This window comes from Mauremys mutica, chromosome 2, assembly GCF_020497125.1.
Source record: "Mauremys mutica isolate MM-2020 ecotype Southern chromosome 2, ASM2049712v1, whole genome shotgun sequence".
Taxonomy (NCBI): domain Eukaryota; kingdom Metazoa; phylum Chordata; order Testudines; family Geoemydidae; genus Mauremys; species Mauremys mutica.
In genome coordinates this window covers 273,756,357-273,769,130 of record NC_059073.1, presented here as the reverse complement: position 1 = coordinate 273,769,130, position 12,774 = coordinate 273,756,357, and the positions used below count along the sequence as shown (strand labels likewise).

The window sequence follows — 12,774 nt, the reverse complement described above, 5'->3', positions numbered from 1 at the left end:
CTTGAATGGGCAGTATGTTTCACCAGGCAAACCATTATCTTTTCCTCATTTGTAACGGATTATCATCAAAAATACTCCGATACTGTCTTAAATATTAGCATTTCTTAGATTTAATCTTGATTTATTCTCCACATCATCCTCATCCGCCCTACTACATCTGACATAATTCTTCTCCAAGTCACTGATAATTAGAGATGCCAGCTTTCACTGTCAGTGTCCACCCAGAAGTATGTTGCTATAGAGTGCTAAGTATAACTCTAATCTCACCCACTGTAATTTTTTTTAACCTCCAAAAACTTTTAGAAACATTAATTCACTCAGTTGCCTAGTGAGAGGCATTAGCCCCATTTTACAAATAGGGAAATGGAGAGAGGTTAATGCGCAAATGTTCACAACTGACTAGTGATTTTGGGATGCCCAACTAGAGACAAATGCTTCTGGAAATCAGACCTCTAGCAATTTGGGATGCCTCAATTCTTGGAAGCCCAAACTGAGACACCTTAGTCAATTTAGAATTTAGGTTTAAGTGATGTGACCAGGGCTATAGAGTGAGTGTCAGAAAGTCAGGATTAGAAATGAAGTAGTCTTGACTCCCAGTTCTGTACTTAGACCACGGATGTGACTTTTTTGCCACATGGTTAGGCATCAGCCTTTGAACAGAAGATATTTTTTAATACATTCAATGCCAAGTTTCAGTACACGCAGCAATAATTTTATCAACACAGTTTTAACATGCATAACTTAATTATTCTAATGCATTACTGTCTAGCTTATTACTCTTAACTATCAGGTGCAGTCATTGTAATTTTCACCATTACATTACAAAAAGTTCAAGACATTGTGAAAGACAATTCCTTTGTGACTCTAGGTCAATGTTTGGTTAAATTCACTCGTAAGATATTATATTATTCTACAACTCAGGCATAGCTGCCTTGTCAGTTTGTTTCAGTATAAATGTGCACATTGTATTAGTGAATACAATTATACATATACAGTATGTAGCTTGAACAAACTAATGTTGACTCATGTAAGTTATTGAGTTTAGTCGGAGTGAAACTGGAAAAGAGACTCACACTACATTGTACTTTACAATGTAAAATGGAGTATAACAATGCTGATTTGGTTAGAGATATTGCTCGCATGTAATAGAGACAGACTAAACTATTTTCAAGATCAATGTAAGAGCCCATATGCATCTTGGTTTTTTGCAGTTGTGCTGTGTAATCCATCATAACAAATGCTTGTGTTATCAGATAATGTTCTTTTTATATATCATGTCTCCTCTGCTATGCTTGAAATACTTAGATAGGCCTTAGCTAATCATGTTCAAATAAGACTCGTAGTGATTTATATAATAAATTTCAATTAATAGATATTATGAGACATTTCTGAAATTACAATATCAGCAAAGAAGGCTATGGGCAAGCTCAAATATGCATTAGAGCATAACAAATGGAGGCTAGTAAATTGGCAGCCATGATGAGTAACATTTCCATCATTTAAAAGGAGCTCTCAACCACATTATTGATCAACTTTCTCTCACTCCCAATCCCCACGCGCACATTACATTGTTCGAACGCTCTTAAACATGAAAATAAAATGCCTGTTTTCACTGATTTCCATCTCCAATTCGCTCACAAAGTTCCTCATACTGGTACTTTTAATAGAGCAGAAGCCAACATGAGACTTTTTGGCATACATCTCCCTTGTTTTATTAAACAAATCCAGGGTCTGGTGGATCAAGAATGGGAGTAGATCCAACACACACAGTCCCCTTCAGGAATATGTCTTATCAGCCCTATGCAGTCGAAACCAGGGCATCCCTAACATGAGTATCTCTACTAAGCAATTATGGGGAAAAAAAATCACCCGAGAAGAAAAGGGGATTCAAGAAGCACGTTTCAAAGACATTTAGAACTTTTTAGGTTAAAGCTAAGAACTTGAACTCCATCTGCATACTGGTTATTTCTAAGAAAAGAATATGAAGATCTTTAAGTGCGTTACAGGAAGGATACATTTTGAGATTAAGAAATAGAGGCAATGAGATAGGGGTTTTATTTCCATCCAGTTCACAGGCTAAGTGAATATGCGTACGTCACTTAACATATCTGTACCTCAGGTTCCCTGTGCGTAAAAGGGGGACAATGCAAATCTACCTCAAGATGTAAACATTTAGTATTTGTGAAGTAGTTTGAGATTCTTGGATTAAAAAGGTTGTGTGTGCAAAAGTACAGAGTTCCCTCCCTTTTAGAAACATGTACAATAGAACACCTGGCTTATGAACTGCATTCATTGACTTCAATGGAAGCCTTTGTGTGGTTAAAGTTAAGCACTCACGTGTTGGCAGTATCAGGGCCAGATGCAGTCTGCTGGAGGCAGCTCATCAAGTGGCATTACAAAAATATCTTGACCACTGTTTTGCACATGAAATTACTTTTTTGCAGCCTTCAGCTATGGTATTATGCCTTGAGTTTCTGGTTAAAGCAGCAATTAATCTAACACTAATTGCCTTTTTCTAAATTATACAGGCATTTTACAAGAGGAATGGCTTTTTCTTAGTATTCTCGGAAGGAACATCTATAATTATCGATCACAGCTTAGAAAAGTATATTGAAGAAGTTGCAGTGTTAACAGGAAACCCTGTGTACAGCAAATCTGTAGTCAGTCATTTTAATACATGCTTCAGATGCTAATCTGTGGAATTTGTGTGATAATGACTTTACCGTCAAGAATGACTGTTTGAATAGAATGTGAAAGATACTAACGTTTCAGAGTTCAGGAAGATTATCTTGCTATTCACAGAGATTACACAAGCATTTACAAGTTCAATAGCATTCCCTGTAACAAGATGATTGCTACATAATTGCAGAACAAGGTTCTAAAAATAAAAAATACTTTGCACTCATTATCTATTTTATTTGTTAATAAAACCTCTTAGGTAACCTATTAAAGGTACATAATATGAAAATGGACCCTTAAAAGTTCAAAATGGATTTTAGCATAGAATTCTAAAGCTAAAAAGGCCAGACCTCCCATTATGCATTAAGGTTCAAACATTTGATAGAATGCCGCCATTCTGCAGCTTCAGATTTGAGGGTGATTTGTCTTCTCCACAGCCTAGTGGCCTGGTGGGTAGGTTAAGTGGTAATGTGTTCACGTCTCAGTTTGGCAGGTGTCCAGTGCAGGTACTTGTCAATAAGTGGTCTGGTTCCCTGACAAATCAAAACTGGAATCAGGATTAGGGGAAGGTATTCACTGAAGGTGGCCAATAGGTTTCAGGGTACTAATGTCTGGTACAGCAAAGGGTCAGCCCCATGTTTTCAACCTTAGTACAACAAAAAGGCAGTGAGGTCCTAGCAACAGTTCTAGGACCAGGTTAAAAGGGAAACAGTGCTGATGGTGGCCCTCCCCAAGGTGATATGGATTACAAAAGGAAGGTTGACCTGGATTGTATAAATTATTGCTGGATAATTCCCAGGCATGTTAACGGAGTTGGGACCTAGCTAAACACATTCCTGTTATCTTATTTTTCTTCCTGCAGTAATCCACAAAACTGCACTTGAAAAATCAGGTTAAATTTTCCCTAACAGGCATTATATTTTAAGCTTTGCAGAATATATTTTATTTAACGTAATTACAAAGCTTCACAATATTAAATCAGATGCCTTAATGAGGTTATACATTGAAAAACAGCTCTAGAAATCTGGACATTAGAAGGGCATTTGAACTGACCATCTAGGATGACACACCCACTCTCCAGAGTTTCCACTTTTGAACAAAGTCATGATACTACGGCACATACACTGGAATGTGCTGCAGTTATGTCTTTACCCATTGTGAAAGTAGAATGAATTATGTTGTAAAAATAAGAATGGATTAAAGAAATGTTGTATGTACCTTTAAGCAGAAATAAGAAATATTGAAATACAGGTGCCAGGAAAAGAAACATTAGGCATAAACAATGGTGCTAATGGCAAAACATTAACAGAAGATCGGTAAGAGTTAGTAAAGAAGTAGGATATGCATGCTATGCCCCAAGTAAATTTTACAGTTTTGCTCTCTTTGTCCCTTTGTTTAGTTCCCGCCCTTTTATCTGTATAAATAAGATAGTTTGTGTCTTGCATGGTGCTCACATTATCTGGGTGTTATTAGCAGAGCGCTGCTAATAAAACAGAATGGTCTGACAAACTGTGAGTCCTGAGTCTAACTTTGACACCATCATATCACAATGTGTCACAAACTTGGGATAGGTGGCCACTACCTACCCACAATCATGAGTAAATATGAAGGTCTGGCATTTTTGTTGGAATTTATACACCCCATTTCCAGGCATAGATACAACCGAGCGGATAACACATTTCCAGGGGATTACGGAGCTTCTCTAATCATTAAGAAAAAAGCCATTCAGCCAAAGACCACCAGAGGCCTGCTGTAATTTTCCAGAAAGACACTGGTTGTTGAGCTCTAAATCATGATTTTCCCACTCTTGCAATTCAATTAAAATTCCCTCTTTTTAATTCATTCGCTGCTTTATTGTGGGATTTTACAGGTTTTGCATGTTAGCCTGTTTGATTTTAAACTAAAATTATATTATGAACTTGATCATATTGTTCTTTCTCTCCAAAACTAGTTTGGGTGCCACACATTCTGCAGGTCCTATTTAGTACAAAGATGAATACAAGATGGATAATGCGAATGCTAACTATACAGCCTTAATCTTGCTTGAATATAATTTTTCATTTTTTTAGTTTAAACGTATTGTTCTATAGACTGTTTTTTTTTAATTGTGTAACAAAGTACCTTCGAATGGCCACAGTGAGAGCTTCTGGTGAACTGGCACAAGGACAAATGACCTCCTGTCTTAGGCCTTTACTTTGGAAGACATTAAGAAATGCATCACAGGAAGAAATAGACCCTGGAGTAAAAATCAGAGAAGAAAAACAATCTGACTTCTGAGACAATGCTATTCACATACAAAACATTTTGATGCATGTACATGGGTTTTCAGGACAAAAGGATCTAGATGACATCTGGAAAACATCATATCTGGTAGAGCTCAACTATATATGGTATATTAAAGATTAGCTTTCAGGCATAAATCGTTTCATTGCTTGTGGGTAGAAGAGCCACTACGGATGGATCTAAGATGTGAAGTACACATACAATATGTTTAACAAAAGGCACATTAAGGAAGGATTTACTCTAGGAACTCAAAGCAAGTTACAATAGATGAGCAGAAGATCTATATCGCTGTATCTTAAAAATTACATGGAGAAAGTTCTGATTAATACTAATTTTCATGAAGTGATCCAGATGCAGTTGTCTAGAATAGTGCAAATATCCCCACCCCCCCAAATTCTCTGTTGCTCAGAAGCAAACCTTCTGCTTCTTTCTACAAATTAAAGATAATTTATTTCAGTCTATATGGCTGTCATGTTAAACAAAACTGGATTTACTGCAACTTACGTTATGCGGAATATCAAGTTTGCTTCAGGATTAGCTAAGGAAAAATACATTTTAAAAAAATCCAAAATTAATTACTGTTTCCATAAATGTTGTGTAGTTTGCAGTAGATAAACCTTATACTTTTGTTAAACATTTTTTGCTAATGTGACTGAAGACTGAAACTTAAAACGTAAGACAGGAAATAAAAATCATATTCTTTGTTTTATTATACAAGCATCACTTACAAGGATTTGCGCCATCGGCCACTATTAGCATACGCAATGAGGAAAGGTTGATATCTCTTTGATCTCGATGTGCCACTAATGCCCAGTGCATGTCCCTGGATTTTACGCAAGCGACTTTTGCTAAAAGTGAAAAAATTATTAATGTGCTGTGTAGAAGTTATTTTAAGATGTGGGAATGAGTAAATTACAGCTAAATAGTCTCAATAGCAACAACTTGCTTTTCTGAGTTTGACTTTTCAAAAATATCTTTATGCTCTTCTGATCCTTACCTTTGTACTGGCAGACTTTCTGTATCCATGATAGTGGATTCACTTTCATTAAGGAATATGGGATACTTATAACGTGCATCATGTTCATGACGCTCTGAAATCAAAATAAAGTAAACAAGGGATTTGTCCCCAAACAGCATAAAATTAGCAATGGACAAAGCTTATATCATGTTAGCTTGTGAATCAAGTCAATAAGTACATAATTAGGAATTCTGGTTTAAACCAATAAGAAACGCTAAAAACAAAACAAACAAACAAAAAAAACCCCAATGCTGAAAATTGTAATATAACTGTAAAAAAGGCTGTTCACTTGTTTCCACTTTCTTTCACTTAGTTTATACAACAGCAATATGAAATGTGGCACAAAAGCATGCTTTAACTGCCAAAGGTTGAGTGACTGATGGTTGCATTTTTGCTTTCAGAGATGAATTTAAGGCCCAATTTTGCTAACCCTTATTTCACAAGAATTGCCTTTACCCAAAGAGATATGCAACAATTTAAACACCTAGAAAACCCTGTCTTTACATAGAGTGAAAAGCTACCATAGCCCCAGAAAAGTTAATTTAGTAGTGCATAAAAGTAGGAAGTGGAATCAATGATAATACATGACATAAGCAAAATCCCTGGGAGACACCACAAGAGGAGGTAGTTTTGAATGATGAGGAACTTTGTCAGTGGCAATATAACAATTCTAGCTGATGAGGATCTTACTGAAGCAACAGAGGACTGTTGTTCTTGATTCAGTGCCTGCAAAGACTGTAGGCCTCAGAACCATGCAACTGAGAAGTTTGTATCAACTAAGCACTTGACCTGATTCACTGAGGAATTCCTACTGTGCTAGTTAGGTAAAGGTGTAGCTAACTAGCCAAGAATCATCGGCTCTAAACTGTAATTTTCTGATTTTACGACAAACAAGATCAAGTTAGAAGAAATCTTATGACATCCCAACATCTGATGATAAAAGCTTAGACAAGTTCTTTTTCAAATATTCACATAAAAGAAAAAGTTACCTACCGTAAGAATCCCATGCCATAAGCCAACATCCTTCTTGAAATCTAGTACATTCACAATTGTTTCAGCTATCAAATAAAAACAAAATATGCCTTATTTTTCTGAGCATGGCATAAACCCAAAGCAAAACCATTTACAGGAAGGAAATACAGTAAATTTTGGTATAACATGACTGATGACTTCAAAGCATAACTTTCACAGTAACTCTCCATAGTACAATTAGTCTTGGCAAGGCCTTTTCTCTTTGTTACATCTCAAAGACATTCAAAAATGCAATGAATACATAATTTCTATTTTTAATCTAGAAATATTTAATATAGCCCTATATAAATAAGACCCCAGTCAGGCAGGGTTGAAACAAGAGGAATGTGTTTAATACCTTCTGTATATCCACATGCTTGTGTAAGAGCTTGACAGTGGGTCAGCAGTGCAATTCTTGTCACAGTCACCCCAAGCACACTTCCATCTTTACACGTTTTGTACTACAAGAGATGTGTTGTTAAAGATTTACTATATTGTATGCAACAGTAGCACTGCTCTTATTGTTTGGCAGTTAGGTTCAAAGCATTTAACATGTAGAAACAAAGGCTGGTTGATGAACGTTGTTACTTTATTTTAGCTTTCACAGGTAGGAAGAATTATAATGAAGGCTGCGAAACAGTTTTTATTAAACCCCATTTTTTTTCCTGGAGAAGGTGTCTTTTTAGGCATGTGGTATCAGGAACTCTTCAGCTGTTTGCGTTCAGGGATGGTGGGAGAATTACATTTGATATTAATTCTAACCTTGCTTTTGATCACACTAGCAACACCAGCAGTAGAAGTCTGAGTAACCTAAAGTAAGACATCACTGAGTAATACGTTGGCTAGATTTAAAAATTTGAGAAGTTACTTCTCACTGGTCATCTGTTAAATTATTCAGGCAGCCCTCCTGAACATGACCAGCAGAGGGGTGGCTGCTGCATCCATGTGTGTGAGGGATTGATACAAACAGAAATACACAACTGTATTAAATGTAAGAATTAAAAATAATGAGACGATGGGGAAGAATCACGGTGCTGAGTTTGGAGTCCTCACAATTTCTGGTACTTTCTGCAGTAGGCTGCAAATTCTAAGTCGTCATTTAAACAAAATCTGTATCTTCTTCCATGATGAAGATAGCCATCAACATTCAATACATATGCATAGCTGCCATGTTAACCCACTCCTTCAGAAAACTAACATTATCAAGCATATAGATGGGACATCCCAACCACTTTGAATTGAGTAGGGCATTAGCTTCCCTTGTGATTATTTAAATGCTAACATTATTTAATTCATTTGCTCCTTTCAAAAGAGGAAAAAAGGAAGAGAAAAACCTACACCTGAAAAAGTTAAATGCATCCGGCTATGCTAATTTTCCCTTCCTGAAGCGGGTCTTTTGGGAGGGAATTTAACCCCATACACTGACTGTCGGGAGGCAAGATTTTTAACAAAGGATGAGGAACAAGCAGCTTCTCTTCCTTAGGAGGATACTCAAGTCCACAAATACTAGGGAGAAAATTTCTTTAGGTGATGCTTGTTGGTGATCCCTCGTCTGAACAGATCAGTCAGAAGCCTGTATGGTGAGTAAGAGCTATGGCAGGACAGGAAAAGTCCTATAGAATATTGTGGCAGCAAGTTACATTGAGTAGGAGCCATGTGGGCAAAGAAAAAAAAAGGAGGGGGGGTTTGCCTGGTGACAGGAAAAGAACTTCAAATGAAGCTAAGGGGGAAGAAGATGACAGTTTCTAAGGCACTGAGGAGATGGTCCACCATACACTTTGCTAGTCATTTCCATATCTCAAAAGATGCAGCTGGAGAAAGTCTGGACTCCTCTTGAGCAAAGAGAGGGTCTAGTTTTAAGGACAAGATAGGACAGAACTCCCCTGAATACATGGGTCATTCAGACTACATATCGCATTGTGGGAGTCAATATACATATGATCTCAGTGAGAGCAAGTTAACATGATTTATGAATTCCTGCCATTTAATAAGTTGTGGACTTCCAGCTCCCACCCCTTCATAGTCTTTGGCGTCATCAGTTCATTGTGTGTTAGGAGAAGCGACATTAAGCATTATATTGCATTCTCTTATTTTTTATAGCTTTGTGACTTTATTGATAAGTTAATTTTTTTAGTCAGTTTGGTTTATCTTTAATGAAAGTTGTAACAAAAACAAACAAACAAAAAAAATCAAGTCTGGAAGTGCAAAAGTTGAGCGTCCACACTGCTGCAGCTTACTTATTTGTGAAGCGTCCATCACTGTAACATCTAAAATCCCAATTCAGCAAAGCAGTTAAGCACATGAATGCTCTAAGTTAAGACTGTACTTAGAGCACTGCTGAATCAGAGCCCCAAGTGCTGTAGAAACCTTTAAGTCAAAAAGACTCTAGAAATGCAAAGTTAACTATTTAATATTATATTAACTTTCATATAATATTCAGTTCCTCTTTATACTGAAATTACTTATCAGCAAGTAAACAGGATGCTCATTGTTTACAGAAGCAGTGACAACATAGTTATGTTTATCTTAATGTTATTCAGAAGTGTCTTATGCAATGGATCATAAGGAAAATATTATTTATCTTTATTAACTCACCTCTATGTAAGCTGTGTCATTGTTTGCATCCTTGATATGTGGGAACCAGTCACGAGGAGGTTTAGAAAGATGTTTAGATTCTGTGACAAACCATAGCAGCTTTGGCCACCCTGAGAAACAGACAAAGACAGCTTTTGCTGAGTTTCTGCTGGATAAATAGTACATAGAATGAAATTCTTCTGCACGCAAGTCTATTTCAAACATGCTCTATGGTTCTACGGTGTGGTTGGCTGAGTATTGTTTATTTTACTCATGTGAATATCCCCACTGGAGTAGACCAACCAGAATTATTAATTATTATACTTTCTGTACATAGACATTAGGACCTACTATGTTGAGGCTAGTTTCTAAACCTCAAAAGTACTAATGGTGTAATTGTGACATGTTCGTAAGGGCTATTTAGTAACACATGTGGAATCTTTGTACAAGATGTAGGTTTAATGAGGATGAGTTTACCTTTAAACTGTGGTATCTCCCCTGTAGGGCTTTTAGGCAGTCCTTTATGGCATGCATCACTAGTCAAGGCCACAGTAACACCACAACTTCCAAGTAAGAAACCGATTTGTTGGCTTCCTGCATCCTAATTGATCACAAAAATAAGAAAAGCAAAAAGTGAAATTTACTAGAACTAACTGCATGCAACATGCTTTTTTTGTAGTTTGTTTTACAATTAATTAACAAAATATAATGGCTTAACTTGTACACTGACAAAGGAGTTCTATAATTTGGATATATTCATCCTCACAACCATATATATCAATTCAAAGGACTAATGCCATCAAATGGCTTCATCTTTTATATCTCTACACAAGATGCATCTTCTATGAAATAAGAAACGGTTAACTTACTGTAAATGTGGCTCTTCGAAGAATGATGTAGATGTGTATTCCACTTAGGTGTGTGTGCACCCAGTGCGCTGGAGCCAAGACTTTTGCTTAGCAGTACCCATAGAGAGATGGCGCTCACGCCTTGTGACTATGGTCCCTGCTCTGGCTATAAAAGACAACACCGTCCTGACCCCCCTCGGGTCCATGACAGGAGACTCTGATGCAGAGGGGATGGAGGGTGGGTCATAGAATACACATCTGCATCACATCTCAAAATAAGTAACTGTTTCGTTGTCTCTGAGTAAATGCAGGTGTGTATTCCACGTAGGTGACTCACAAGCAGTACCCCATCTGGGAGGGCTCAGAGTCTACCAAAACGTAGACTCTGGACTGCTCTACTGAGGCCCGCACTCACTCTGGAAGATGCGGTAATAACAGAAGGGTCCATAAGTGTATGGCTGACCACATGGCCTCCCTGTAAATGCCTAATACTGAAATGTCACTGAGTAACGCTATCAATGTCACTTGTGCTCTCAGCCAATGAGCACATATCTGCTGAGGATGTGTAGCTGAAGCTATTTCATATGCAGTCTTAAGACAGGATCTAGAGATAGTCTGTGCAGAGACCGCTTGTCCCTTCATGAAGGCTGCAGTATTACCTTGTCCTCGGAGATCTGTGTGTAGATGAGGCCCTACCATCCAAGCCTGCAGCTCACATAGCCATTATCTCTGCAAGGAGGGTATCAGGAACATGGTTTTCTGAGACTAGAGGAGCAGTGGACAGGATGCAAGGGACTTGAATGGAGGCCCCATTAGAGACACCAAAGCTGTGTTTAGGTCCCACAAGGGGATTGGCTCTTGGACCAGAGAATGTAAGCAGAGGAGTCCTTTCAGAAATCCTGCCACCATGGCACTGGAAAAAACTGATTTTTCCTGACTAGGAGGATGGAACACTGATATTGCTGCCAGATGTTTAAAGATGTATCAGATAGAAGTCCATGTCAGCTGGGTCCTGTGGGACAAGGACCACACCGAAAACGTCTTTCACTTCGGTAAGTAGGCTGGCCTACTGGAGGACTTCCTACTGTTGAATAGGGCTTATTGGACAGCTGCCGAACAGTGCTCTTCCTCTTCATTCAGCCATGCAGCAGCTATACAGATGTGCAAGGAGCTGAGCACAAGGTGAAGGGTTTGGCCATGGTTCTGAACAAGCAAGACGGGATGGAGAGGAACAAGCAAGATGAGATGGAGAGGAAGTGGTATGGGAGGCTAAACAGACAGTGCAAGAAGATCCAAGAACCAGCACAGTCTCAGCCACTCGGGAGCAATGAGGATGACCTTGGCCTGATCCATCTTGAGTTTGAGGATAACAGGAAAAATGATCATAAAAGGAGGAAAGGCGTACACAAGATTTGACTGCCAGCTGAAGTGGAAGGCATCAGAGAGGGAGCCTGAGAGCAGTATAGGCGACACTTTCTGTTTTCTCATGTCGCAAACAGGTCAATTGTGGGAAAGCCCTATGTTGCGAAGACAACCCGCAGGACACTCATCTTTAGGGAATACTTGTAGCTAAGGAAGAAAATCCTACTGAGATAGTCTGTGAGATGATTCGGTACCCACAGCAAGTGGACTGCTGCCAGAGTGACGTCCTCTTCAATACAGAATTGTCACAGGCTGATCACCTCCAGGCAGGGTAACCTGGAGTATGCACACCCTTGTTAGTTCATACAGTACATCGCGGTGATATTGTTGGTATGTATGTGAACCACTGAATGTCTGTACAGTCCCAGAAAGCCTGGCATGCATTGTGGATGGCTTGAAGTTCCAGCATGTTGATATGGAGAGAGACTCCCTGTTTCAGCCACAGACCCTGCACCTTCAGCAGGTCCAGATGCACTCCCCCAACCCAGAAGGGAAGCACTGGTAACCACTGACTTGGTTGGAGAGGGCTGAGTGAAAGGACTCCCTGGCACACGTTGCATGGGGACTCTCACCAGAGCAAGGAGTCTAGGACTAGTGAAGGAAGGCAAACCAATTTGTCCAGAGAATGTAGGGCAGGGCAGGGCAGGGTGGTAGACCATCCTGAGCCACATCTGGAGGGGGAAAAGGCACAGCCTCACAAACTGGACCTCCTGCAAAGAAGCAGACGTGTCCCAATAGGCTCGGATGCACCCAGACTGTCATGGAGGGCTGAGACTGCAGACTGAGTCAGAGCTGTTGAATTGCCTGGGAGAGGTCATTCATCAGGAATGCTCTTGACCCTGTGAAATCTAACAGGGCCCCAATGAACTTGATTTTTTGAGTGGAAGCCAAGATAGACTGTCTGCTGTTTAAATGAGTCCTAGACAGTCAAGCAAATGC

The 12,774-nt window shown here is 38.9% G+C and overlaps 1 protein-coding gene across 2 annotated transcripts in view; it reads right to left on the bottom strand.

Moving 5' to 3' along the window:
- The window catches only part of DIP2C (disco interacting protein 2 homolog C), a 487,597-nt gene that overhangs the window by 96,394 nt on the left and 378,429 nt on the right, over positions 1 to 12,774 (bottom strand). For both annotated transcript variants that reach the window (XM_045006686.1, XM_045006687.1), the window contains 7 exons: positions 10,043 to 10,166; positions 9,587 to 9,696; positions 7,350 to 7,452; positions 6,974 to 7,038; positions 5,960 to 6,053; positions 5,691 to 5,810; positions 4,801 to 4,915 (listed from right to left, as the gene is read on the bottom strand). In XM_045006686.1, the coding sequence (XP_044862621.1) occupies positions 4,801 to 4,915; positions 5,691 to 5,810; positions 5,960 to 6,053; positions 6,974 to 7,038; positions 7,350 to 7,452; positions 9,587 to 9,696; positions 10,043 to 10,166 (731 nt within the window). The remainder of the gene's footprint in view (positions 1 to 4,800; positions 4,916 to 5,690; positions 5,811 to 5,959; positions 6,054 to 6,973; positions 7,039 to 7,349; positions 7,453 to 9,586; positions 9,697 to 10,042; positions 10,167 to 12,774) is intronic.